Source organism: Macrobrachium rosenbergii, chromosome 14 (genome assembly GCF_040412425.1).
Source record: "Macrobrachium rosenbergii isolate ZJJX-2024 chromosome 14, ASM4041242v1, whole genome shotgun sequence".
Classification (NCBI taxonomy): domain Eukaryota; kingdom Metazoa; phylum Arthropoda; class Malacostraca; order Decapoda; family Palaemonidae; genus Macrobrachium; species Macrobrachium rosenbergii.
In genome coordinates this window covers 26,812,367-26,839,941 of record NC_089754.1, presented here as the reverse complement: position 1 = coordinate 26,839,941, position 27,575 = coordinate 26,812,367, and the positions used below count along the sequence as shown (strand labels likewise).

Below are 27,575 nucleotides of genomic sequence, written 5' to 3'. Positions count from 1 at the left end.
TCATGTGTTGGTGCCGATACATACCTAACAGAGGCGCCGATAACCGAAAATCGGCTATTTTCACTTATCATCATGCCGTCAGAACGGAACCCCCACCGACAGCTGGGGACTGCCTATAGTGATGTCATTAGTGAAGAATAGAATTTTAGGAAAATTTCATATTTTTTTAACATTGTCAAGCAGCTTTCTCCTTTCCTCTTGAGCCTACAGTATGATTGCACAGATAATGATGTTGTGTGAGAATACAGATAAATGGTATAGGAATGTACAAACGGGTCCAGTAATTACAACTCTTGTGAATAAAAAAATGCTCAATAGACTTTTTTGAAATTGTTTGAAGTTCCCATAAGCTGTTAATTAACTTTACATTCTACAGGATTAATCTACCAGGCTCTTGTAAAGAAGAAAAGACCAGAGCTAAGGATAGAAAGAGGAAAGTTTCAGACAATGAAACACGGGACATATCCAAGCCAGATTCCAGTGATTCTAAACCACCTGATAAAGATCAGGAAAACAGGAGTAATGCAGTGGGGAATATCTCCTCCATTGAAGATTCTACGAATAATGTTAAGACCAAAGATACAAGTGTAAAAATGTTTGATGGGGAAACCACCAGTAATCTTAGAGTGTCTGAGGATCGGATTAACAAAAATGAAGACACTGCTGATGATACTTCAAGTTCCAGTGGAAAAGATCTTTTGTCAGCCAAAGTTAATGTAAACAAGATAGATGATTCTGGGAAAACCCAAGGAACCATATCTGCCAAGGTAATATTGTAATTTAATAACAGTTTATGTTTAATTCTAACAATATATACCTTTAATTGTATTTAGATACAGAAGATTTATTTATATACAAAATATTGTAAGATACCCTTTGATGATTGTTTGTTATGTATTTTTCTACTGTTTCATGCTTTTACATATGAAAGACTCATTCCTAGTTTCAGACACTAGATCTAGAGACTGTATCTCTTTAAAGTAGGACTACCTAGCTGTGGTTAAGGGTGTCTTGAACATCTGGGATTTATTCAGATTTAAGGCCAAGAGCCATGTTGAGTAAATGTTTGGATTTTTTACTTGAAAAAAAATTTGTCCTGATTAATGGCTCTCTCAAGAAGTGATTACCTTGTGGAAGTCACATGACTTCAGTATGGAATATCTGTATTTTGTGTTGAAGCAATTTCATGGGCAAAAGGGTTCTTGATGAACCACTGTAATTCCTTTGCCCAGGTTTAAAACTAAATGTCCTGCAATGCTTTGCTTTTTTGGCGTTGTAATCACTTATATTTCTGCTTTCATGTTAGGGACTAAGGTTCACATGAGAATCTAACAGTGGGAGCTGTAGTGTGATTTAACCCTCTGATAATGGCTAGACATAAGAGTTATCAGTATGGTTACTCTCACTAATATCTCAAGGGCAGGTATACCCCGTAGACATAGCTTGTGAATTCCAAGGGTAGGCTGGTTTTGGCAATAGTAGTGTGAGGACGGTTGTATTTATTTAATACTCTCAGTACAAGTGAATTTCACGTTGATGAAGCATGTTTTCTAGTATGGATTTTTTTATTGGTAACTTTATTGGGTTACTTATTTGACACAGAACTAAATTTATAGAAGCTTTGCATTGAAACTAAATGCCCAGAAGCTTCTTATATCCAGAAAGTTATATTACATACTGCTGGGAAGTAAGACTTACATAACTAAAAACTTTTACCATATGGATATGAAAATATATTTGTCAGCCATCACTAACAGGCATGGAATTTTTTATGCAACTGGAGATTTTTGATCTGCTCCAATTTCGTGTGCTTGTTGATGCTTGAGAGATACATTAGTGCTCCAAAACTGGTTTGGGTTCAAAGACCCCAATTCCATGCCAATGCAGCTGCAAACAGAAATTTTTTAATTTTTATAAAAATGAAACAAGCTTTTCCCATCCTTTTATCTTGATAATTGAAATCTAGATAAATGACCTTTGACACCATGATGTCCAAGAACTTTGAAATCAATCAGTCATTTATGGTGGCTGCCTAATATCTGTGGACCCCCGCCTATTCGCCGTTCTGGATTCGCTGATTTCTCTGTGGAACATATATACACATTATTCTCGGAAAATTCGCCTTGTCGCGGTATTTTTCATAGGGAAATATTCACAGATTACTGTATTTTCATATAATTTTCATGACTAGATGCACTTTTTGTGATAAAACTGTTAAAATATTCAGGTATAAGCATTTTTAGAGGATTTTTTGTTGTTTTGAACTATCAAAATAGGCAGTTATAAGCGTTTTTAGAGGCATTTTAAGTATTCACAGATTTTAGCTATTTGTGGGGTGAAGTGGTACGCATCCCCCACGAATACCAGGGGTCGACTGTATATTCATTGTGGTGTTTTACATCATTCAGTTGATTAAAAGTAATGTACATTAGTGGCTTGTAGCATTTCAGATCAGTCTAAAAAGTAGGTATTGCTTATGTTCTACTGACTTACACCAAATAGTCTGGTGTACTCAAGAATAGTTGACCACCTAAATACTGTATGCCAATTTTCTCAGCCATTCCTCCTTTAGAGGGAAACATCAAATTTAAAATGAAATTTAGTAGTTTCAATCCTAGAAACTTGTTTTCTTTACAACCAAAGAGATGTGGTGAGGGTGCCCTTGACCAAGAAATCATTCCAGGGTACATGTCTCAAAGTCCTACCCATTACTATCATCTCTTTTTCCCAAGTAGGGTAAATTTTCCCACTTTCATGAAATTTGCTGAGTTTGCATTCAAAGCTGATAGTGTGAACGTTGCTGAAAGTGTCAGACATCCAATAATGGATGGACTTGAAAATTGTTAATATGAACTCATATAATGTATTTAAAAGGTAAAGTTAACTCAAAGATTAACCTGTAGATTCCAACATAATTAAGATTGGGGATGATTGTATTCATGTAATATTTTTAGTCCTAGGAAGCGTTTTAGTGTTACACATATGCCTCTCCAATCATGTTGGTTCTATCCTATTTGGGGTGGACATTTGGAAGTTAGTTCTTACTGGAGGCACAATTGTAGAATTGAGTCTTGTGAAAAGCTGATGAAATTTTGTTTTGGTTTTCAAGCAGTCTTGTATCCCAAACCATTATCACCATAAACGTCTTCATGGCAGCTTCTCGCTTTATGGGATTAGACATGTTAGAGTTCTCTCCCTTCTCTTCTGTCCTATCAGGTCTAGATTTTCATTTTATCCTATTTTTTCATGATTTCTTTAGCCATCTTACTTTTCATCCGGCTGCTTCCACATCTGCTGACATTTTGATCAACTGTTCCTCATCCTTTTCAAAATATGTCCAAGTTAAATCACTCTTTTAAAATTGAGTCTGTTTTTATCTAGCCTCTGTGCACCATATTGGTCCATCAATTCCTTGTTCGTACAATCTTCCCATCGCAAACATGCTTTGAATGTCAACATTCTGCAAAGAAAACTTTTCAGCATCTCAATTTTCTGTAGTGCCTGTTTCAGATATATAAAGTAGTACAGGCCTTTTGTATCCATCATAATTCTTTGATTTTTCTTTTAATCGAACATTTTATATACTAGTTGCCTAGCTATCTCTCTCCATTTCATCCTATGCTTCAGCTATCAGTTACTCTCTTTATTAATGCTCTCATAACTCTTGCCTGTCTAGTGGGTCCTCGAGATAAAAGTAATGCTCTTCCTCTTCCAAGACGTGCCCATCTATCACAACAGGGTTCTTGGCTCCCTTCTCTTCCTCATTTGTTCTTGTAACATAATTTAGGTATCAAAAATCCTTATTCCATGTATATTTTGTAATTAACCCTCGTGACATCAAGGGCCACTTTTGATAAACTGTACAGAGCTCACCTCCAAACCTTTCCCATAACAACTTTATGGCCACTTTCCTACCTTTACTTTTTCCTTTGTTTCATCTCTAGTCACTAAAATTTTGTTATACTGTACCCCATTCGTTTTCAGTCCTTTGTCTTTTCCCCAACTTGAGTTGAAATGTCTTTCCATTTAAGATTGGATATTTCCATATTAATGGAACTTTAATGCTTTGTAAAATATGAAAGGGTATTGCAGCAGGCACTAGAGTTCCCGTGGATATTTCCATATTAATTCCCGTGCAAAGCTAATATTGGGAGCAGTGGCAGGATTATCAGCCACCTGATAATGTTTGAACCCAAGAGCTATCAGTATGACTACTCATGTTGATATTTCATGGATGGGACCTGTCCCTTAGATCTGGCCCATGGATTCCAGGGATTCACTGATTTTGGGGGTAGGACTTATCATCCTGATTAGAGTGGGGATGAATGTATTCAGGTAATACTTTCAGTCCTATTAAGTGTGCTTTTCCTGTACTTGAGCTACCCTAATCGTGTTGGTGCTATCCATTTGTGTTAATACACTAGGAAACAGTTATAAGTACTCAAAGGGTACTGAATCTACTACCTCTCTTTTTAAGCCCAGTATAGACTAAGTAGCAGTATATATAATTACCCAACTAGTAAACAGTAAATTAAAAAATAATTTTTGACACGATTAAAAATATGTATACTAAATGAGCTTCTGTATTTTTGCCCAGCTATTGAATATGCTGTTAGCTATATGCAAAAAGATTGTTCCGTACTTGAATTTATACTCAAAAGTTATGCATTATACTGAATGGTTATACAGACAGACTTGACTTAACAGCAAAAGCAGTTACAGTAAACCCCTGTATTCGCGTTCTCACGATTCGCGGACTCACGCATTTGCGGGTTTCTCTGTGGAACATATCTACCCATTATTCGTGGAAAATTCGCCCATTCGCAGTATTTTTCACTGAGAAATATTCACTAATTACTGTATTTTCATATAATTTTCATGAATAAATGCACTTTTTGTGATAAAACTATTAAAATACTCAGGTATAAGCATTTTTACAGGTTTTTCTTCTGTTTAAACTATCAAAATGGCCAGTTCTAAGTGTTTTTAAAGGGGTTTTAAGTATTCGTGGATTTTAGCTATTCGCGGGGGTTGGGTGTGCGGTACGCATCCCTCACGAATAGGGGGGCTCACTGTATTGATATAAATACTGTTGATTTAAAAGTCCATACTTTTGCATACAAGATTGACAGATGATTTAATTTACAAGTACAGTATTATGTTAAACTATCTGAATTTTGTTTGGTAAAAAAAAAAGTTTTTTATTGTATTGCCCTCTTGTTTTGTTGAGTTCAGTTGAATTTTACTGTCCTGTATTATTTTCACTGGTCAAATTAGTTAAATCATAGTTGTTTGCTGCCATTATAAGGTCTAGAATAGATGTTTTATAATATTTTATTATTCACGTACCCGGTATGTGTATTCGTAACTTCCAGTTGTATACTATATTCATATGCAGAAGGCCTCAGGGGCGTTATTGATTAGAAATTACTTTTTAACAGGAACTCCAGGAGGCTGTGTCAAGTAAAAGAAGAGATTTACCTGCTTGGCTGAAGAGTACAGAAGTGGTGAAAAAGTTACCACCAGGAAAAGAAAATGAAGCTCATACTACCTCTCATGGTGGCAGACGCAAAACAAGCTCCACGAAAATAAAGGCATCAAAAATTCCTAGGAATAGCAATGATGTTTCATTAGCTGTACCTAAGGTAGGAATATTAATTTTTAGGTTATCTTGATTTTTAGAAAATAGACTTTAAAAGTAAGAAATCGTTGAAAATAAGGTTAAATATTAAAACCTCAATTACCCTCTGTAGGTTGTTATCACTATTTCTGCTGTTGTTGTTGGTATGGTAATACTTGTTTGCAGTGGCTCATGAGCATGACTGGGAATTTTTGGTGCGCAACAATAGACCAATGATGTTAGTTGGTTGTTACCCACTGTTATCCCCTTAATTTCAAGTTTATTACAAAAACTAATAAAAGATATTTCCATGTGAAAATGAAAGCTTCAACTCCAAAATCCTTGTTTTGAGAAAATTGAAGTTGAAGATTTGAGTACTCAAAGCTTTTTTGCTACTTACGCATGCCTTATAGCTACATTCATGCCTTATAGCTACATTCATGCCTTATAGCTACATTTATGCCTTATAGCTACATTCATCTGTTTCTACTGACTTCATAGATACTACAATTTGTGAAAATCATATTTTTGGAGTTAATGTGTTCTGCCTTTTTACGGCAGAAATAGACAGTGACATGCATACAAACTCAGAACATTCAGCTTCAGTTCTTATGAAAATGCCTTTTTTTAATTAAAGTACAGTACTCATAATTATAACAGTAGTAATCATAATGACATTAATGTTAATAATGATGATGATTATACTTGAGTAAATACTGGTAATAATACAGTATGATGGAGTTTTGCCAGGTACATTCACTGGTGGTCTAAAGTGTCTAGATAATCAATGACCTACCAGATACTGGACTGTGCCTCAGCTTCCCATATAAGTCCCAGGTGATACATTTTTAGCCAATTTAGGGGAAAAATGGGTCCTATATACCATCCAATATGGTAACTGATGTGTAGATTGTTATTCAAAGAATACATTTTTATACAGACAGATGCAAACAGCTGCGATGTAGGCAAAGGAGAAGGAAGAGTCATTAGAGGGAATGGTGGACATCCAAAGCAGCAGGTTGTACAAAAAGACGGTCACAAACATTCCAGGAATAATAAGAAAGTTAATTCAAGTCCTAGAAAGAGAACTCCAGCTAAAAAGAAAGGCTCTCCTTTAAAAAATAATACAAAAGGACTTCATGCCATTAGCGATGAAGACAGTGAATATGATTCAGGGAATGAACCCGATGAACCTCCAGCTAAAACATCAAAGGAGGCCAAGACTACAGTGCAACATCAGTCAGCGACAAAGCATGACATGAGTGATGAGGGAGAGGAATCAGCCACTGGCAGTGAAGAGAATAAAACAACACCTAATAAAAAGAAACAAACAACTCCAACTACAACTGCAGCAAGAGGATCACCTGCTGCTAAGAAGAAACCAAGACAGCCTTGCCAGTATGGAGATAAATGTTACAGGTCAGCAAGGTTTTTTATCTTTGATATGTTAGAAGTTTTTGAGTTTGATAGCTGTAGTGTGCATTAAATGTATATTGCAAGATTCTAGTGGGGGGATGGATGATGAAAATTTGTGCCCTTAATTTTTATGTTGTTGAGTCTGTTGCTTTACACTGTGAATCTTCTATACTGGCTTTTCTCTTTTAATTATCGGCTATTTGTTCTATCTCAGTATAAAAAAAATTGTTGGGCAGTAACTGTAAAAATATTGGGGTGAAATTCCTGATTTCTGGGAACATCAAAATCAGTTTCATTTTAAAGCTTTTAAATTGAGAGGTATTTAGGAAACTTAAATGTTAAGATGAGACATAGTGCAACAGATATGTTCCATAATGCATCAAAATGCTTCAAAGAGCTATAAAAGCATAAATTTTCAGCCCATAGGGGTGGTAGTGCTGTCAATGCACCTCGAGGTGCACTTTAGGCATTATTAAAAGTTCTTTGCAGCGACCCTTCAGCCCCTACCTGCAACCCCTTTCATTCCTTTTAATGCACCTCCATTCATATTATCTTTTTTCCATCTTGGTATGCACCCTCTCCTAACAATTATTTGAAAGCCCAACTGTGAGGTTTTCCTCCTGTTATACCTTTCAAACCTACTGACTCTCAATTTCCTTTCCAGCGCTGAATGACCTCATAGGTCCCAGTGCTTGGCCTTTGGCCTAAATTCTATATTCCATTCCATTCCATAAATTTTTAGGAATATTAGATATCCAAAATAAGCCTGTAGTAGTATGATAATGAGGTATCTAAATTATAGGAAAATTGAGGACTTTTCCTGATGCTTGCGTTAACAGATCAGTGTTTATAGAATCGTTGGTTCTTTAGCAGGCTTCTCATGGCAAGTATACAGAGTGTAAGCTGATGGGCATTCCTTGTTTTGACTTGATGAGATACAATTAGGAAGGACTTTGCTTTGCTGTCAGTAGCAACATGTAGTTTAATGAGAACCCCAACCTAGACACTTCTTTTAGCCAGTTGCCTCGTAATAATGACTGCCATTCATGTTACTGACCACCCTGCATGGTAACGAGTACCTTCACCATGAGACTGGTAATGTCCTTCGAACTCCCCCTCAGCACCTTCGAACTCCCCCTCAGCATAGACCACATATCTGTGGTGAGGGACTTCTCAGACACCTGAAATTGTAATTTGGATTATAAAATTAAATATAAAGATTTTCCCACAATTCCAAGTAAGTGCAATGTCCACCTTTTCTTAATCTTATCCCTGTCAGATGCATATTGTTTTGACCTAATCAGCATAGATATTTCCACTTTCACCAGAATTTTATATTGCTGACAAATAAGAAAAGCACAGCGGCTGTTGATAAGGAAGGTTATGTGCAAAACATTCATCCCCATAAAACCACTTTCAATATGACAAGGAAGATCATATTCAGAGCTAATAGTGGGAGCTTTTGTGGGAATGTTCACAGACTAATAAACATAGATACAGTACCTCAGCTTTCACAAAAATTTACTGCTCTTAACAAATAAGAAAAGGCGATATAGCTAGGACTTGGGCTCTTATCCAAAGCTGGTACAGAGAACTTTGCTGAGGTAATCAGTCAAACTAGAATATTTGAACCAAAGAGATATCCATTTGATAACTCTTGGGCATAATTATTTTTTATAGCTGGCCTTTAGAGTTCAAAGGTGGGCTGGTTCTTTTTGGTTTGCTAGTCACAATAATTAGGTTAGGGATGATTTCATTCTTGTAATGCCTTCAGTTCTATCAAATGAGTTTGTCCTACACATACTGCAGTACCAGTAATTATGCTTGTGCCGTGCTTTCAGGGCAGAGCAAGGAGTGGACATAAGAGTCAACTCTCACTTGTATCATTCATTTAGCAGAGGACTTCATGAAAAGTTTTTGGTGTCTGTTTAAGATGCTCAGGCTTTTCTGTTATACCCCTGAGCCCCAAGGTGAAGCCACAATTCAGTTGATTATCACAGACACTGATAATGTTAAATCACAGACACTGATAATGTTAAATTGGAGCAGGAAAATGCTGGAGGATAAGTAAGGTAACATGACCTGTGATACTCCTTCAAATCCACATTAGTTAGTCTGGATCAAGGAGGGACAATTTTGAAAAAGAGAAACAAATGTTTTAAAAATACAAAGGTCATGCCATGAATTGTTGAGTATACTTCTTACAATAAATTTATGCCATTGAAAATTGTGATACCTTTGAAATGCAGAGGGAGATAGTAAGATAATTAGGCATAGCCAAAAATGTCCTCATTTGGCAAAGGAACTGTATTGAGAGAAGTGCAGACACTACTAAAAGTTAATTTTTTAAAACATATTTCACTATAGCACATTGATGTGATACATGTTCTGAACTTTTTTCAAGCAATCTCTCTTGCAGTGCATATATTTTAAATATTGTAACTCATTGTGAGCTTACTGATATTTTTCACTGTTTTTACTACAGAAAAAACCAAAGACATCTTGCTGACTTTTCTCATGTTGGAGATTCTGATTACCATGAAAATTCTTCGGATCCTGAAGCTTCTGATGATGACAGACCTCAGTGTGAGTATGGAGTTGATTGCTATCGCAAAAATCCTCAGCATCGCAAAGACTATAGACATAGCAGGATACCACAGCCTCAAAGAAGAGCAAAGCGAAAAGGTTTGTAACAGATAGCAATCCTGTTTTCTGTACTGTGTCTTAATCTATAAGTAAGCATTAAAACAGACAGTTCAGGATTAATTTGATTTGTTGTAGGGTAATTTTGACATGCTACCATGATGGCATCATTCTTTGGCTTATAACTAATAAATATTTTTTCTTATTGTAGACTGCAATTACACTTTGTCCTCCCAATTGATTGTCTGTTATAGTTGTCTGTTATAGTTACTCAGTACCTCATGTTCTTTTGTTAAAGTTCATCAGTTTGTTGTTTTCATAGGCCAGGAATGAATAATGATTCTTGTTTTTATTTTATATTATCACAATTGCTAATATAGGCTTGTATTTCTTGCCTTTCCTTCATATTGTAGGAAATTTGCATTATTCTCAACACTTTTCATGTTTTTGAGTAATATTTTCTTTGTATATATTTAGCACATGTTAATGTATCCTACCTTCCCAGTATACATTAGTCTTGTTTGATTTTTCTGTGAAATTGAAGGAAGGACTTATCAGGAAAGAAACTGAGAGACTTGCTGCCCTGACAGTAGTGTTCCAGGAAAGGCTCATGATCAGTATAGAGATAATTCGGTCAGATCTATATGTATTGCAGTCTAGAGCTGCTGTGTCACTAAATTCTTGGTATTAACAATGTTATTCCTGTTCAGAAATTATTACAATGCAACCTTGAAAAAAAAAAATTTTAGTTAGATAAAATTGAAAGTGATGCAAATTATTTTCAAAGTATAGCTGATGCCATTGGCTACCTTAATGGAATTTTTCAATCAAGAGAAACTGACTTTATCTAAAAAACCTCAGGGTTATTCCAATGATGACCAGTCCCTTGGTCATTACAATCCAAGATATCACATGGAGCTAAAAAACAGGCTCTGGCTCGATACTGTAGACAATGTATGGAAGAAAATTTAATAACATACAAGACATGCAAAGCACAATTCTGCTGTGCAATGAATGCAAATAGACGTGAGCCTTGGTTGTCCTATGTTTTTTCAGTAAAACAGCAGAACTCCATCATCTGCTGTAGGAAGATGGCAAGAGAATTCACAGAAAATCCACCTCCAGTTTTAATAGGTGATTGTTCAGTACGACTAATGAAATACAGGCGAGCAATGCTATGGTTTAACACTTTGCCATCATGTCATGTAGATCTGGAATTGCTCCATGTTACAAAAACAAATGCAATAAATAAAAAAAAAAAAAAAAATCCTTGATTTTAGAGCATATGAGGAATATTGCAACCTTTGCTTCACTGCAAGACAGTTTGGGTCATCTTTACAAACTCAGGCCCTTAAAAAATCCTTATGCGAGAAAATTAATTTATGACCTACCCAAGGGTTTTCAGCAAATGCACTCCACCACTGATGTACATACTGCATTTGCTTAGCCCTCAATGTGTGAAAGTTCTTCTTCCATACATCATGATGTCACAGTCTTTGTTTCTTGTGCCTTGAAAAGGCATATGACACTGCGTAGAGACAAAGCATCCATTATCTATTCAGGCATTTACAACACTTTGTTTACTCCCTGCAGGAGTAAATGCTTTTTCTGAGAAAAAAAACACCAAGTAGGAGTTCCAAAGGGTAGTTTGCAGGGTGTGACTTTGTTAAACTCAGCTATTGATGAGGTATCCTCAGTCATTCCCTAAGACATTATTCCCCCACGCCCTTTGTGAACTACCTTTCCATATTATTTGCCAGAACAAGACTGGCAAATGTTAAAAGGAAAGTCCAACTAGTACAATAGCTGACAAAATGATTCACTTGAAGTGGATCTTTTGGAGGTTATACTGGCTTAGCTTTTTCTTATAAGTTAAGTCTGACGCTGATGGATGTATGAGAAGAGCACAGATCTACAGAAACAGTAAAAAGTGATTTGTATTTTCATTTTAAGAAAATTAAATTTTTTAGAATATAAGCAATAGTTTTTTTTTTATCAAAGCAGAGGTGTTGATATATAAGAAAATGTAGGTATACCCCTAATTCATGACTATTCCTTTCTACTAGAAATCGCACGGTTCTTTTCCTAAATTTCTTAATTGGTGTGTGTTCTGAATACCAAGTAGGCCATAGAAAGAAAATTATTTATTTAAACCTGCTAATTGCAGATTGTCATATGTATTTAAAGGTTTGTATTTAAAAGACATTCAGATTGTTATAGAATTTTGAGGCCTTATTTGATTTGTGTCTTTATGTATGCAAGATTTGTTAAACTGAAAATGTCGTTAGTGGTAATGGTAATGGTCATTAATGAAGAGGAATTTAAGTGTACTGTACTATTGCTTTTCAGCTCGTCAGCAAAAACAAAATGACAATGATGATTCTGATGATTATGATTATGATGACCCATTTCTGAATGATGAGAGTTCAGACGACTATGCTCCAACTGATTCTGAATCTTTTATGGAAGATGAAGATGATGATATAAAAAGTACACTTGAAGAAGGGAAGAAATTTGTGAAGAAAAGGAAATAAAGTAGGCATATATGCCATAATTTTTTATGAATGTAAGTAATGCAGCATAAATTTTGTACAGTATTTGAAATATTAGGGCAATAGTTATTTACAATTTAAAGTATGTTACACGTTAATACATATCCCAATACAGTATTTTTTACATTTTTATCTGATCTTCATAGAGAAAGAAGACCATTCCAGATCAACACAGTTTACGGTACAGACAGACTTCAACATACATTGAGGGCTTGTTCCATGGGACACTACATAAGTCAGCTTCTGTGTGTGTCAGAATTTAATACATAAGTAGTAGTACACACTGCAAAGAAAGCTATATAATGTGCACTTCAGAAATATTACAGTACAGTATTATATATGTTAATAATAATAACAATATTGTACATGTCTTTTGTTAAGTAATGATGTACATGTATAATATTCTGATACTGTATCTAATGCTGTCACTCCCATCACCATCGTGAACATTTTCTAGTCAGCTTTTCCCTTTATGGGGTTAGCAATATAAAATGAATTCTCTCCACTCCTCCCTGTCCTGTCCTCTTTCTTCCTCAGCTCCCATGAGGTCTAGATCTTCATCTATACCCTTTCTCTGTGATATCCTGGATTGTCTTATGGGTCTTGCATCCTGCTGCTTCCATATCTAGTGCTTGTTTCACCAACTAGACCTCATCTCTTTCTCATCTCATGTCCAACCCATCTCAGTTGCTGAGAGCACAGAAAGGTGATGAAAAAAGGGGAAAATGGGACATGAGATGCAGACTGTCATATCTTCCCAGAGTGGAATAAAGCCCAGCAGAAGAGAGAGAATGACTGTTAAGTAGGCTCTTTAATGTTATAGTGATGATGATCAAAGAGATTCAAAGGAGGTTACCCAGCGAGGATTCCCAGGGGGGCCCAGCATAACTAGAGAATATCACAGTTAGATTAACCTAGCATCCTTACTCCATCCTGACCGTTTCTAACACTGCAGCTGTACAATACAGTATTATTTAAAATTGTAATTATAATAATAATATACTTATAAGATAGTATAGTACCTCTTGGTGTACTTATTAATTTTTACTCTTGCCTTTTATTTTCTTTGAATTCTTCCTGTGAAGTTGACTAAATTGACATAGTACAGTATTTTATGTGGTGCAAATTAATAATAATAATAATAATAATAATACAAAGTGGCACATCAACGTAGCAGATTGCATTACAGTGCCAAGACTTGCCTGAGTCTGATAAAAATAATAAGAATATTTTGTACTTGCCAGAGAAATCTTGGTAAGTGTGATAGGGTCGTTGGACAGTAGACTGAGACTCTCTTGTTTGTGTATGTGGGGGCTGAGGGTGAGCAAAGGTTCAAATGTGCTCGTGTTAACTAACGCTTTCCTCTTTGTGCGTCATGTAGGGAAACAATATGCACTTACCATGGCCCCAACCTCTCTCTCTCTCTCTCTCTCTCTCTCTCTCTCTCTCTCTCTCTCTCTCTCTCTCTCTCTCTCTCTCTCTCTCTCTCTCTCTCTCTCTCTCTCTCTCTCTTTCATAGTTTTTACTGACATTACTTAATGTGGTACTGTATTGTACTGTTCTTAATACATTAGGTAGTGTTACACATTTTTCAGTGTGTGCATGTGCACAGGGATACACATTTGCATCTGTTAGAATAAACTATGAACTTACTTTTTGTGCTGTTCCTCTCTCTCTCTCTCTCTCTCTCTCTCTCTCTCTCTCTCTCTCTCTCTCTCTCTCTCTCTCTCTCTCTCTCTCTCTCTCTCTCTCAGTTTTTTGTTATGAAGAGTTTATGGTATTTATGTTTAAAAAGAAGCAGCGTTATGTTTTATTTATATTGTGTGGGTCTTGTATATGGTACTTTACACGTCTTGTAAGCATAAGTAGGTCAGGTACGTACACATATTGATGAAAATAATTCATTTGCCAGATATATCTCCAAGTTCAAATAGTAAGTAAATCAATACTTTAATTTAAGTGATAGTTACAAAACACCAGTTAGGATAGGCTGTTATATACTTTATATGGAATTGCACTAGACATTAAGCTATGAGAGTTAGCCCCTGGGAACCCTATTTTGTAGGCTATATGCCAGTCTCTGTAACTTAGTGGATTTCATTACTTACTGGAAGGGGGCAGGCCCCTGAGCTGTCTGTTAAGTTTAGATGACACAGCACTGGTAATAATGATTATAATGATAATATGATGTATACATGTAGGACAGTACCTGTATTGCACATGTACTGTACATTTATAAGTTAAAGTACTGTGCACTAATACATAATACTACTGTACAGGTGAATGTAATCATGATAATATTTTTATACAAAATAAATGTGATCATGGTAATATTTGTACATACAAAATGCTATACTAATAGTAATGGTATTAGTAATACTGTAGTTTGGTGAAAATTGATTCATTACCAAGGGCCAGGGTAACAATCCAATAAACTCCAGGTCAGCTAAGGCTCACTGAAGGTATTGTTGATTCAACTGTTTCCTGCTCGTGTGATGTACTAAGCAAATCTTCACAAATCAGCAGAAGTAAACACATATGTCTCAGAAATTTTTACAAGTGGATGAAGCATACCATTACTTGGGCATCAAAGTGTATAGTCTATGGACTTCCATTGAAATTAAGGCTTTAAATTTATGTGCTTACTCAAAGATTTCGTTATTTAGAATATTCTAATTTCAGTTAAGTTCGGTGTATTATGAACCCCATGTAAAGTAGCTTCAGCTTCATGTAAGTTCCGAGATCAGTATTGGTTATAGGCAAACTTGTCACTTATGCTAAGCTGCCCTTATTTCTTGAAGTTGCCCTAACTTCTAGTCTTCTACCTAAAAATCTGGTAACAGTCACCATTCTTATAAAAATTATTGGGTGGCTCATATCCATTTTTTTTTAGCTCAGTTGCACTACTTTAGAGGGCACAGAGTAAGAGGATAAAATGGTCTGTTGGGGGTGGTAGTGCCTTCAACTGCTTACATATAAGCAGGATCCAAAGTGGATGGGTCTCCATTATTTGTGGTGGCGGGCTTGGCGTTCAAATTAGTTTAATCATCCAGTAATCTATATGTTCTTCAATGAGATGAATTTCTTGAGTTCATTGGTAGGATGAGCATAGGCATGTCAACCTTAGCCATAACCACTGCTACTGTCATCCCTGTTGGGGCTTTGAGTGTGTCCTGGTTTGGGCATTCATTCTTAGGTGAACTTCCAGGGGCCCCAATGCCAGCTACAGACCCATTAGTCCCCTCACCAAGGGGTGGCATGATCCTCTTCAATTGAGACAGAATGAAGATTGATGTCACATTCCTTCAGAATATTGGCAGTCTTGTTTGCCTGATTGAGCACAAGCACTTCTTTGCATCACTCATTATTCTTTCGTTACATGACATTTGAACATGCCTAACTCTCTCTTCAGTATATAAATACCTTGTAGGTATTGTGTCGAGTGTCCTGAAATGGGTGATTTCTTGTGCTTCCTGGAAGTCCACTATGATGGTAATTCAGCAGCAGAATACCAAATTGACCACAGACATCATTGTTATTCTGCAGGGGAGATAGTTTTGTAAGTCTTAGGAGGTAGGAATCCAGAAATGACAGCCTGTGCCTCTGACTGGAGTTCCTTCCATTCTTAGCTGTCCTTGAGTCAGAAGGTGAAAGTAATCAGCATCTATCCATAGGCCATTGTTATCAAGGGCCTGCAGGTGGCAATAAAGACTGAGAAGGCTGGTGATATAACTTGCCTTTATTTTGTGAGTGTAGATGACTGCTTGAATCTTATGTGTCCTCAGACTGGTCTAAACTCATAGAAAATGTATCATGTGCCTTGGGAAGCATCCAGTTATTGAAGGGGTAAGTGCCATTGCTGTTTGCCATGTGGGGTGCAGCCCAAGATGTTTTATGAATTAGGGCACATGGATGTCTCGTGTCTTTAGGAAGGCAATGGGAGTGCAAATTCATTGATAGTTGAGTGGTTATTAGGTTGCTTACTCTCCGTTTTATTTGTGGTTTCTTCTTCGTTATCATAACTGTCCTGTTGTAGACTTTGGTCCATGGTCGTGACAGTATTAACACTAAAGGAAATTTTGAAATTGTGATAGCAAATGAAGGTGTGATGTCGACTTTCATCCAATGTGGTGTAAACTGTATAACTTTCTGACTTTGGTCTCTTTGTTTTAGCTCAGTGTGCCCTAGGGTGATGTCTTATTGGTACAGTTCTAGGGCTGTGGATTTGTATGGGTGTCAGGGCCTATTAGATTCATTTTGATAGGGTCTGGTTTCATAATGGAATATTGCATGCTGGTGTTCTACAGAGTAACTGATGATTTTGGTACCTGATGCACTTCAGTTGTTCAACCATGGGATGCATCTCTTGATTTTGGTAAATGCCTGCCAAGGTTTCTGTGATAGACAACTGGGTAATTATATCTCCTTCAGTTGTCATGTCTTTGGGAGTCTCTACAGCAGCTTTGTACTGGGATATCAATTTGTTCCATGTGAATTGGACATGCTAAATTTGTCATAGCTGTGCTGTTGATGAAGCTTTAGTAATTACCAGTGGTGATAAGGCTGAGATTTATGCTTGGTGTCGTAAGCAGACCTATTGCAACCATATAGTTCTTTTCAGTGATGGCCAGTCATGGTACAGAACCTGAATTTGACAGGGATATGATTTTTAGTCAAAATGAGCTTATAAACTCTTCTGATCATGGAGTGGTTAATGTTGCTGTCATCGTACATCCTTTCTTTAAAAGGTATAGGTTTGTATCCTGGTCAGGATAGGAGCACTTATTCCATACAGTTCCCTTTGTTATACCTAAGGTACAGTGAAAGCCGTAGTGACAGAACTGTCATGAATAACTGCTTGTTGCAAGCTTAACAATTAGTTTGAGTCATGGCCTTGGCAGGACCCCTGTCGTAAATAATTTTATATGGGTGTAAGCTATTTAAAAGGTAAAGTGAATTTATAATTAACCTTTTGAGAGTAATGGTGGCCCCAAAATTTGTGTTGCCAAGCACACAGACTGATACTGAACATAGCAGTTTTTTCATTTTATTGTTTCTTGTGAATATATTTTTCACAGTATAAAGCTGGTTTTGTTGTCATTTTGAAGCTGAATACCCTATACATTATAGATGTATGTTTAATTTTTTCCAGGTGACTTCATTTGACATAACCTTAATCTCTGAGATTGGGTTAGGATGATGTCATTCGATGCCATTGAAATCTAGTGTGTTTAATGGGTTATTTGAGGGTTAATGTTTTAAAGCATATAAAAATGTCACACGCAAACTATAGAAAAACTTTCATAAAAAGCCACATACTAGAAACAGCATTCGGCTATCTTGATGAAGTTGGGCTTATTTTGATTCAAAGTGAAAGCAGTCTATGATGTAACTGTAATTTAGGTTCCTTATCCTAAGGGACAAGTTTGCCTCCCAGTACATACATAATTATATATAATTCCATTTTGGTGTAAATTATTCCCCAGGTAAAGTGAATTTGATATCAATTGGATGTTTGGAGTTTAATATTTCATACTTTGAAAATTCACATGTAGTGACAAAGCTTTCATAAATAGGCACATGTTACATGCTTAACTTTTTACTGTCATTGTGGAGTGTTGATATTGATTTTAAGTACATAACCTGAAATTTACTAGAATACATACTGCAGAGACAGAATTGATTTACATCTCTTGATAGTTGAATGGATAATGTCTCTGTCATCATAGATTATTACCCTGAAAAGCATAAGTTAAAATCCTAGTCAGGGCAGTAGCATATACCACATACAGACTGTTTAATTGTCTATGTATGTACATTGTATTTGTGAACATATCATACATTACACTATATGTCATGTATTATATTTGTTTTTCATTTATGTAATAATTTTATAGTATTGTTGCTGTAAGTAGTTAAGGAATGTTACCTTCTTCTACCCTATGGGTATTAAAAGTGAACACAATGATGGATGGTATAAGAAAAGTACTTTTGTACTTGCACCTCTTGTATGTTTATGTCCATCATTGACTTTACTTTTAATTTTGTTTGCTTTTTGTACTACATACAGTAAACCCCCTGTATTCGTGGGGATGTGTACCCCCCCCCGCCGCGAATAGCTAAAACCAGCAAATACTTAGACCCCTTCTAAAAACTCTTAGAACTGCCTATTTTTATAGTTCAAACACACATAAAACAAATTACAAATGCTTATACAGGTATTATCCTACTTATGATGGGTTTAGGTTCCAAAAAATAACCATCGTTTGTTGGAAAAAACATAAGAAATACCAAAACGTATCTCGAACATAGCCTAGCCTACACAAGGGTATTCCATGTACTGTATACATATATGGTAGCCTAGCCTACACTATAAAATATACTCTTTACATACACGGTATAGTAATTATTAATCCTTAAACGCCTGTTGGACGTTTTAAATGTCATCCAAAATTGTCTGTCGAATGCCGAGTGGACGTTGCAAACGTCGACTGAAAATGCTTTTTTTAAATATTCGCGGAAAAATAATTATAGGCCTAGTTTGCGGAAGATTTCAAATCCCGCACCTCGGCGGATGCTGGGAGTTCACGGATCCAGCTGTTGTTTTGTTTCTGAGCGTCACCCAGACGCACATGCGCGAATTTCCCCCATCTCGCATCAGAGAGCATCAGAGTAGCGCCTTGCGGGAGCGATATTTTGACGCAGACGTGTTTTGCTGAACTTTTGCGAGTGTTAGCGAATTCGTGCTGCAACAGAACGTTTGCATAGATGTCGCAAAGGCGTCAGGAGCGTGAAAGGCGCACATTGCCTGTCGGAAGTGAGTGTGTGAGGCGAGTTTTGGACTTGGATGCTGGAGAAGGACCCAGCAACCAGAGTGACCCAGCTTCTCAGCAGCGTGTTGTTCGGCCACGTGTGACCTATGGCGACCAAGGACCACATCCCGTTCCTTTTACGACCCCTAGGAAGCATCGGGGTGTCCTGAGGGGCATCCGAAAACATTTGGGAGGCCTCCAACAAAAGGACATTGATGAGTACTAGTTGGAGCCCGATCGAGAGCAGGTCGAAAGTCCTGATTTCGGTGGTAGTTGGTCATCTAGCGATGACGACATAACGCCTGACGTCAGCGATGAAGAATATTTGCCACCAATGTCCGTACGGGATCCTCAGCAGGAAAGTGAATTAGAGTTTAGTGGGTTTAGTGCCTACAAGGGAGAAAGTGAGTTGGAGGAGGAAGAGGATGACTCGATTGTGGCTGGTGGGGACGAAACAGAAAGTGATGGGGAAAGTGAAGGAGACAGCCCAGCTGGGAGTGTGAGAGTGCAAAGACGTGCCCGTGCACGTGCGCGAGCGCAAACCCGTAGAAGGTCGCAACGTCGCGGCAGCTCAGGTGAAGGCCGTTCGTCCGAAAGTGATGAGGGGTGGTCGGAGGACCCCACCCCACCTAACATGCACCCATTCACGGCAGTACCTGGACTGACCGTCCCTGTGCCTCTCACGGTACTGGGGTTCATTCAGCTTTTCCTGACGCAGGAATTGCTTGAATTCCTGGTTGCGGAGATAGTAGATTACGCTCGGTACTGCCGTGAGGAACTGCGGACGACGCGTTGTCGCACCGCTGGCGGGCTGCAACCTCACGGACATGGCGCACTTTTGGGGCTCCACATATTCTTTGGGATGATGCCTGCTGCTGGCGTCAGGCAATATTGGAGGCGGAATTTTTTTAAAGTACGCCTAATGTGGCCGGCATTATGTCCCATGATAGTTTCCTGGCGTTGGACAGGTATTTCAACGCCTTCAACCGAAGGGCTATACCCCGAATAACCCGACCGCCTCATCTTAGTCCGCCCATTGTTGGAGTTCATTCATGAACGGTGCCAGACTCTCGTGGTTCCTTCAAAGAACCTTTCTTTGGATGAGGTATGATGCCATACAAAGGGCGTCTAAGTATCAAAGTGTACAACCCGAAGAAGCCAAAGAAGTATGGTGTAAAGTTATTTTTATTACGGAAGCCAACACTGGATACGTCGTGGACTTCTTGGTGTATTCTGGGGTCTTCCACGCTGCGTGACACTGTCTTCGGTCTTGTGAATCGTTTCGTAACCAGGGATACCACCTGTTTATGGATAATTATTATAACTCGGTATCCCTGGCCCAGGAACTGTATGAAGCAGGTGTGCACGTCAGTGGTACCCTTCGGTTGGTGCGTGGGGCCCCAATGTCCTCAAGAGGTTTGCTAGCCACCTGCAACATCTTGCAAGAGGAGAGACAGAGTGGCGGCGGAAGGGAGATGTCTTCGTCATCTGTTGGAAGGGGTCCGACTGCGTTGCCCATGATTACGACAAGTCATGAGCCCATCCAAGAGGAGATCACCCAGCGGAAGAAGACACGCCGGCAGGGCTGAGTTACGTATGTGGAGTTTCGTGTCCAACGCCCTACTGTCATCGGGCACTACAACAGGCACATGGGAGGAGTTGATCTCTTTGATCAACTCATCCAGTATTATCCTTCGCCAGGAGAACCAGGAGGTGGACACAGAAGCTCCTCAAATACCTCCTTCAGTTGGCCCTCCAGAATGCCTACATCATTTACTGTGGGTATAATTCGGACGCTCGGAGGTTGACCCACATCCAGTTTCTTGAGGTGGCTGGGAATGCCCTCATCAACTTCGATCTGGAGGAGTGGCCTTCCAACGGCGCCCCTGCCCTGAGCTCCAGCTCTGCCCCCGAGAGGAAAGGTCAAATGTCGTGAGATACCCGACATCATAATTCCTCATCCTGCCGGGGCGCCGCCTGCTGCTGCCGCCGACCTTGATGATGACGCCGCCCCTGAAGATGCCGCCGCCCCTGAAGGTGCCGCCGCCTCGAATTCCAGTGTCCGTCGGGTAGCCGACCCTGTGTGTCGGCTGCAGCCAGGAGATCACACACTGGAGCTCATCGAAGGGGGCAGACAGAAACAGTGCCGGGTGTGCCATATGAATGGCAAGAGGAGAGACAGCCGGTACGTGTGTCGCACCTGCAAGGTAGCACTTTGCAGGTTGGATGAGTGTAACCGCAGGTACCACAATGCGGTTATTTATTAGAGTGCGCCTGCCCGAGCGACACGGGAGGGCGCAGTGAGCCACTGAAGGGCGGCCCACCAGCAGTAAGGGCGCGCGTCTCCCTCCTCCGCTTGTGCCCCGTCATGTTTGGAGGAAAAAAATGCAAGACTCTTCAATGGAGGAGGGAGAAAACAAGAAACAGCACGAAGAGTCAGGATTACGAGTGAGTATTCTGCATTTATTTTTTTAGTTTTATATATTTACAGTTTTATATTTACGAGTGAGTATTCTTTATTGAATTTATTTTTAGTTTTATATTTATTACAAGTTTTTATATATCTGTATTCATTGCTGTTTTGTATAATTTCGTTTTATGCAAAAACAAAGTTTTTCACAACCATTCCTTTTAGTTATGTTTTCGTAACAAAGTAAAAAACAATATAATTTATATGTGTCTATGTATGAATGTCTATATATATATATATATATATATATATATATATATATATATATATATATATATATATATATATATATATATATATATATATATATATATATATATATATATATATATATATATATATATATATATATATCATGAATACAAATATATATATATATATATATATATATATAATAAGGGAATTTATATATATATATACACGAACCGCACGATATTCAGCGACTATTGAAAACCATTGAGCCATCAAATTTATCACTTATATAAATTCCCTCTTTTCTCCAACGGGTATACCGAAAAGCGTGGATTTCGATATATTGCGACAAAATAAATCATATTCTGGTGATATTCAATCCTTTACCTATCATTTTGCAACAAACGGAAAGTCTCTAGCATATAATATTTAGATTTTTTTTACTTGGGTGAATTTTTGAAATAAAAAATTTCATATTCTGGTGATATTCAATCCCTTTACCTTCATTTTGCAACAAACGGAAAGTCTCTAGCACAATATTTAGATTTTTGAAAAATAAAAAATTTCCTGTCATTTCTTGCCTGTCATTTCTTGCTTGCCGTAATTTTTTTGCCGTTTCATATTATTCGTTACATAAAGTGTTATACATCAAAATTTGCGCAATTTCATGTAGAATACAACAAAAATAAATCATTCCTTTAGCTCTTCACATTTTTTAAATATTTACATCGAAATAACGATAAATAGAAAAAAATCAACCTTCGGTCAACTTTGACTCGACCGAAATGATCGAAAAACGCATCCGTAAGCCATAATTATTACATTCGAGTAACAATCAATCATTTACCTTCATTTTGCAACAAACGGAAAGTCTCTAGCACAATATTTAGATTTTTGGTGAATTTTGAAAAAAATAATTTCCTCCGCTCCGCGCGCGCGGAATCAACTGAAAATCGTGGCATTTCTTGCGTCAGCTTGCCGTAATTTTTTCGCCGTTTCATATTATTCGTTACATAAAGTGTTATACATCAAAATGTGCGCAATTTCATGTAGAATACAACAAAAAATATATCATTCCTTTAGCTCTTCACAGTTTTTAAATATTTACATCGAAATAACGATAAATAAAAAAAAATCAACCTTCGGTCAACTTTGACTCGACCGAAATGATCGAAAAACGCATCCGTAAGCCATAATTATTACATTCGAGTAACAATCGGTCATTTACCTTCATTTTGCAACAAACGGAAAGTCTCTAGCACAATATTTAGATTTTTGGTGAATTTTTGAAAAAAAAATTTTCCTTCGCTCCGCGCGTGCGAAATCCGCTGAAAATCCTGGCATTTCTTGCGTCTGCTTGCCGTAATTTTTTCACCGTTTCATATTATTCGTTACATAAAGTGTTATACATCAAAATGTGCGCAATTTCATGTAGAATACAACAAAAAATAAATAATTCCTTTAGCTCTTCACAGGTTTTTAATATTTTCGCCGAAATAACGATAACTGACAAAATTTTAACGTTCGGTCAACTTTGACTCGACCGAAATGGTCGAAAAACGCATTCATAAGCCATAATTATTACATTCGAGTAACAATCAATCATTTACCTTCATTTTGCAACAAACGGAAAGTCTCTAGCACAATATTTAGATTTTTGGTGAATTTTTGAAAAATAATTTCCTCCCTCCGCGCGCGAATCAGCTGAAAATCCTGGCATTTCTTGCTTCAGCTTGCCGTGATTTTTTCGCCCTTTCATATTATTCGTTACATAAAGTGTTATACATCAAAATGTGCGCAATTTCATGTAGAATACAACAAAATATAAATCGTTCCTTTAGCTCTTCACAGTTTTTTAATATTTTCGCCGAAATCACGATAACTGACAAAATTTTAACGTTCGGTCAACTTTGACTCGACCGAAATGATCGAAAAACGCATTCGTAAGCCATAATTATTACATTCGAGTAACAATCAATCACTTACCTTCATTTTTCAACAAACGGAAAGTCTCTAGCACAATATTTAGATTTTTGGTGAATTTTTGAAAAAAATAATTTCCTCCGCTCCATAAACGCGGACTCCGCTGAAAATCGTGTCATTTCTTGCGTCAGTTTGCCGTAATTTTTTCGCCGTTTCATATTATTCGTTACATAAAGTGTTATACATCAAAATGTGTGCAATTTCATGTAGAATACAACTAAAAATATATCATTCCTTTAGCTCTTCACAGTTTTTAAATATTTACATCGAAATAACGATAAATAGAAAAAAATCAACCTTCGGTCAACTTTAACTCGATCGAAATGGTTCAAAAATGCAATTGTAAGCTAAAAAAAAAAAAACTTACAGTCTAGTAATATTCAATCAATTTCCTTCATTTTTTGCACAATTGGAAAGTCTCTAGCACATTATTTTGATTTTTGGTGAATTTTTTGAAAAACTTTTTTTACGTCCGAGCGTTACGAATTCATGCATCATTTTGTGATAATATTTTCTCTGTGTTGCTTTAATCGTTTTACAATCTGTTATATACCAAAATCATCGCAATTTAGTGTAAAATACAACTAAAAATAATTAACTCATTAACTTTAACCGTTTTCCTTACAGCGCGATTTGTATACAATTATATACGAGTTTTTTTTTTTCGCTGTCATATATTCCAATATTTATATATGGTAATGATATTTTTTTTCATTTCTGATGATTGCATACTAAACTTCAGGCAATGAGAAAAAAAGGAGCCAAAAATGAACTCTTAATCTTGAAAACTAAGCGCGCTGTGATTTTTTGAAAAAAACTTTTTTTCCACTTCGGCGCTACCTCTCGGAGGCCGCCGGCATACGGGAGACGTTTTTGAAAATAGGGCTTTGGCGTTAAAGGGTTAATATCAGCTAATTCTGGAGGTCCATGCAAAGTGACTTATGATAATTCAATACAAAGAGAAATTGGATAACAAACAAGAATTAGCTTAGTCTACACTACGGTATATTGTTTACATACACAGTAGCGTAGCCTTCATTATACTGTCCTCTATATTCACATATCGTATTATGCAAACGTCAATATAACGAATATGCATCTTTTCCATGGATCTTTTAAAATGTTATGTTTTAATTCACTTTATCTAGTAATATATTGTATATATTCTTATATTGCTTTTGTATTACTGTATAAATTGCAATCATAGTGATCAACGTTTTGGTTTGGAAATGTTTATGCAGCGTTTATTTCGCCGTGTTTAATTCAGTTCAGAGCGCTTTTCTTGCTTCTAGTTAGCGTAAATGTATCTCAAGATATTTTATTTATATGTGACAAGGATATTTTTCGTTACACGAAGTGTTTTTAGTCAAAATATAGCTAAAATACGTCCTGTTGTGAAATTAATTTATCTATTATTTTCGTTAGTAGATGACGATGGCCGTTTGGGGCCGTTTGTTTTGTGTAAAAAAAAATTCAAAATTCCGTTCACTATTTTCACGTGATTTCATCATAATACAAGTTTTTTGTATTTATTGTTTATTGGCGTAAAAATAACAGTAATGTGTTCTTTCATGCCCAGTAGTTTTGATTAAAATACTTTCTCTCCCATTTTAATTATGATCGAGTCTCATCCATGTTGCCAATGCATGATAATTTACAGTATAGTTATTAGCATCTTGAACATTGTTTTCTCAGCTTCAGCTACAACTTGCAGCTTAAATTTAGCAGTATATTTCCTTGCCGATCTTTTATCCATACCAAATAAGGGTATAATGTAAAAATATATCAGTCCTATTCAACTTAAAGTCATTTGTGCCATAACGTACGGTAATTGTTATTACTGTACGATGGTTGAAGTACCAGGTAAACGGCTGTTGTTATCCAATTCGGTTATAAGCAAAACAACAGTTTCTTGGTCTGTTGTTTATGGCTGTACACACTTATGCAAGAGTATAATGTTACTAACAGTACTTTTATCATTCTCTTTTACTTTTTTAACTAGAAGATGGGGTAAATGATGGAGGAAAAGTTGTCTATTGTAATTTGGTCTCTCACTGCCTGATTACACTGCTGCCTGCGCCCACGCGAAATTTAAAAACATTTTACAAATGATATTGTGGTATCGGTATTAATTGCTTACCCCATTGCAAAATCGAATTATCGTAAGGTGAATTATCGTAACTCGAGCATTACCTGAGTGTTTTAATAGTTTTATCACAAAAAGTGCATTTAGCCATGAAAAGAGATGAAAATACAGTATTTAGTGATATTTCTCAGTGAAAAATACCGCGAATGGGGGAATAATCCACAAATAATGGGTAGATAAGTTCCAAAGAGAAATCCGTGAATACGTGAGTCCACGAATCGTGAGAACACGAATCCGGGGGGTTTACTGTACATACATACGTACAGTGTACATACATAACATACCTGCATGCATTTATACATACAGTTATACTTCACCCTACATCATTAGCTTGTTCCAAAAATGGAAAAACAATGTAAAGTGAATAAACACCATAAAAATTTACTTATATACCCTATAAACTCATATTAGCAACCCTTAACATTGCTAATACTGTAAATCATTTGATAATTTAACATTTTAAATGTCTTTTTAATAAATGTATTATATATTTTAATTGTAAAGAATGTGAAGAACAGCAAAAAACTTACTTATACTGTACTGTACTGCACCTGATAGGTAATGCCAAGAGGAAGAGGAGGAGACCACATTGATGATGTTGGCTGAAAATCTTCTTTTGGATTTGCAGACTGCTGCAAGAACTAGCCAAGAGTGGCCCGAACTCTGTTACTCATCTTTTCACCTGAAACAATCCCATAAGGAACAACTGAGCTGTGCATTGTCCCTTTAATCTTGGCAAAGAATTAGCATAGCCAACTTATTTTTCAATAGTAGCACTGTTACCAGAACTGTTTTTGGAGTCATGGGACAAATATTAAAGGCACAAATTCACTGCAAGTGAAACACTGAATAACATGTATGCAAACACGTTTGAATACACTGTCAAGAGCCGTTACTGCTGAACATCATGCACAATGACAATATTCTTAAGCTTGTAAGTAAAATATGCGTTATTTTATTTATTTTAACATTCTGTACAACCAAAGTTCATGTAAATATGACAAATTTTACTACTTATAAGCTTTTAAATAATTTTATACTGTAAATTACTGTATAATTACTACTTTATACATGTATATTGTTAAATTTGCTTTTTTGTAGTTTGGCACTTTTTTGATCTCTGTATATTTATAGCTATATAATTTTTTGTTGACCAACTTAAAATTGTTTAAAACGACGTATATCAACTTTTTATTTTTCCCTGTTATTTTAAGAAAAACCTTTGCCAAATAAAATATGATGGAACACAAGATGACAAGTTGGAGATAGACAGTGTGTATATATGAAATGCATTCACAGTTCTACAGGTTTGCTAATGTTTGCATGGAAGGATACAACTTTATATTCATCTTTTGGCTTTTTATAATTTAATTTGGCTTTAAGAAAGGACAATCATTAACCTAATTCAACTCATTGGGAACCTGTACTTTTACTTTGTTTTGACTTATTGTACCATACTTCATTCCATTTTAACGAGCTTGAGGAATATCTTGCATCTAGGTAAATTTTTTATGTAAAGAATATTTATTCAGAGGATTATTTTGCTTTGTATTTTATCGGGGATCTATGTGTGGTGCTTATGAAACTGTTCTAGTAGAACGATAATAATATATGTTTACATGAAGTCTTACAGAACAGTGATGATATATGTTTTTATTAATTGTTATATAAGTAACCCTTTGAGATTTTGGCTTCCCAAAATTTATGTGACAAAGCATACAATAATAGAATTTTGAACAAA

The 27,575-nt window shown here is 36.6% G+C and overlaps 1 protein-coding gene across 4 annotated transcripts in view; it reads left to right on the top strand.

Moving 5' to 3' along the window:
* The window catches only part of LOC136845829 (aprataxin and PNK-like factor), a 39,019-nt gene extending 11,444 nt beyond the window's left edge, over positions 1-27,575 (top strand). For 2 of the 4 annotated variants that reach the window (XM_067116211.1, XM_067116212.1), the window contains exons 5-10: positions 377-767; positions 5,442-5,645; positions 6,561-7,039; positions 9,522-9,721; positions 12,029-12,245; positions 26,393-27,575. In XM_067116211.1, the coding sequence (XP_066972312.1) occupies positions 377-767; positions 5,442-5,645; positions 6,561-7,039; positions 9,522-9,721; positions 12,029-12,213 (1,459 nt within the window). In that variant the 3' untranslated portion in view covers positions 12,214-12,245; positions 26,393-27,575. Of the gene's footprint in view, positions 1-376; positions 768-5,441; positions 5,646-6,560; positions 7,040-9,521; positions 9,722-12,028; positions 12,246-12,377; positions 12,400-26,392 lie in introns of those variants that run through there. The other 2 variants (XM_067116213.1, XM_067116215.1) reach the window with 2 other exon arrangements.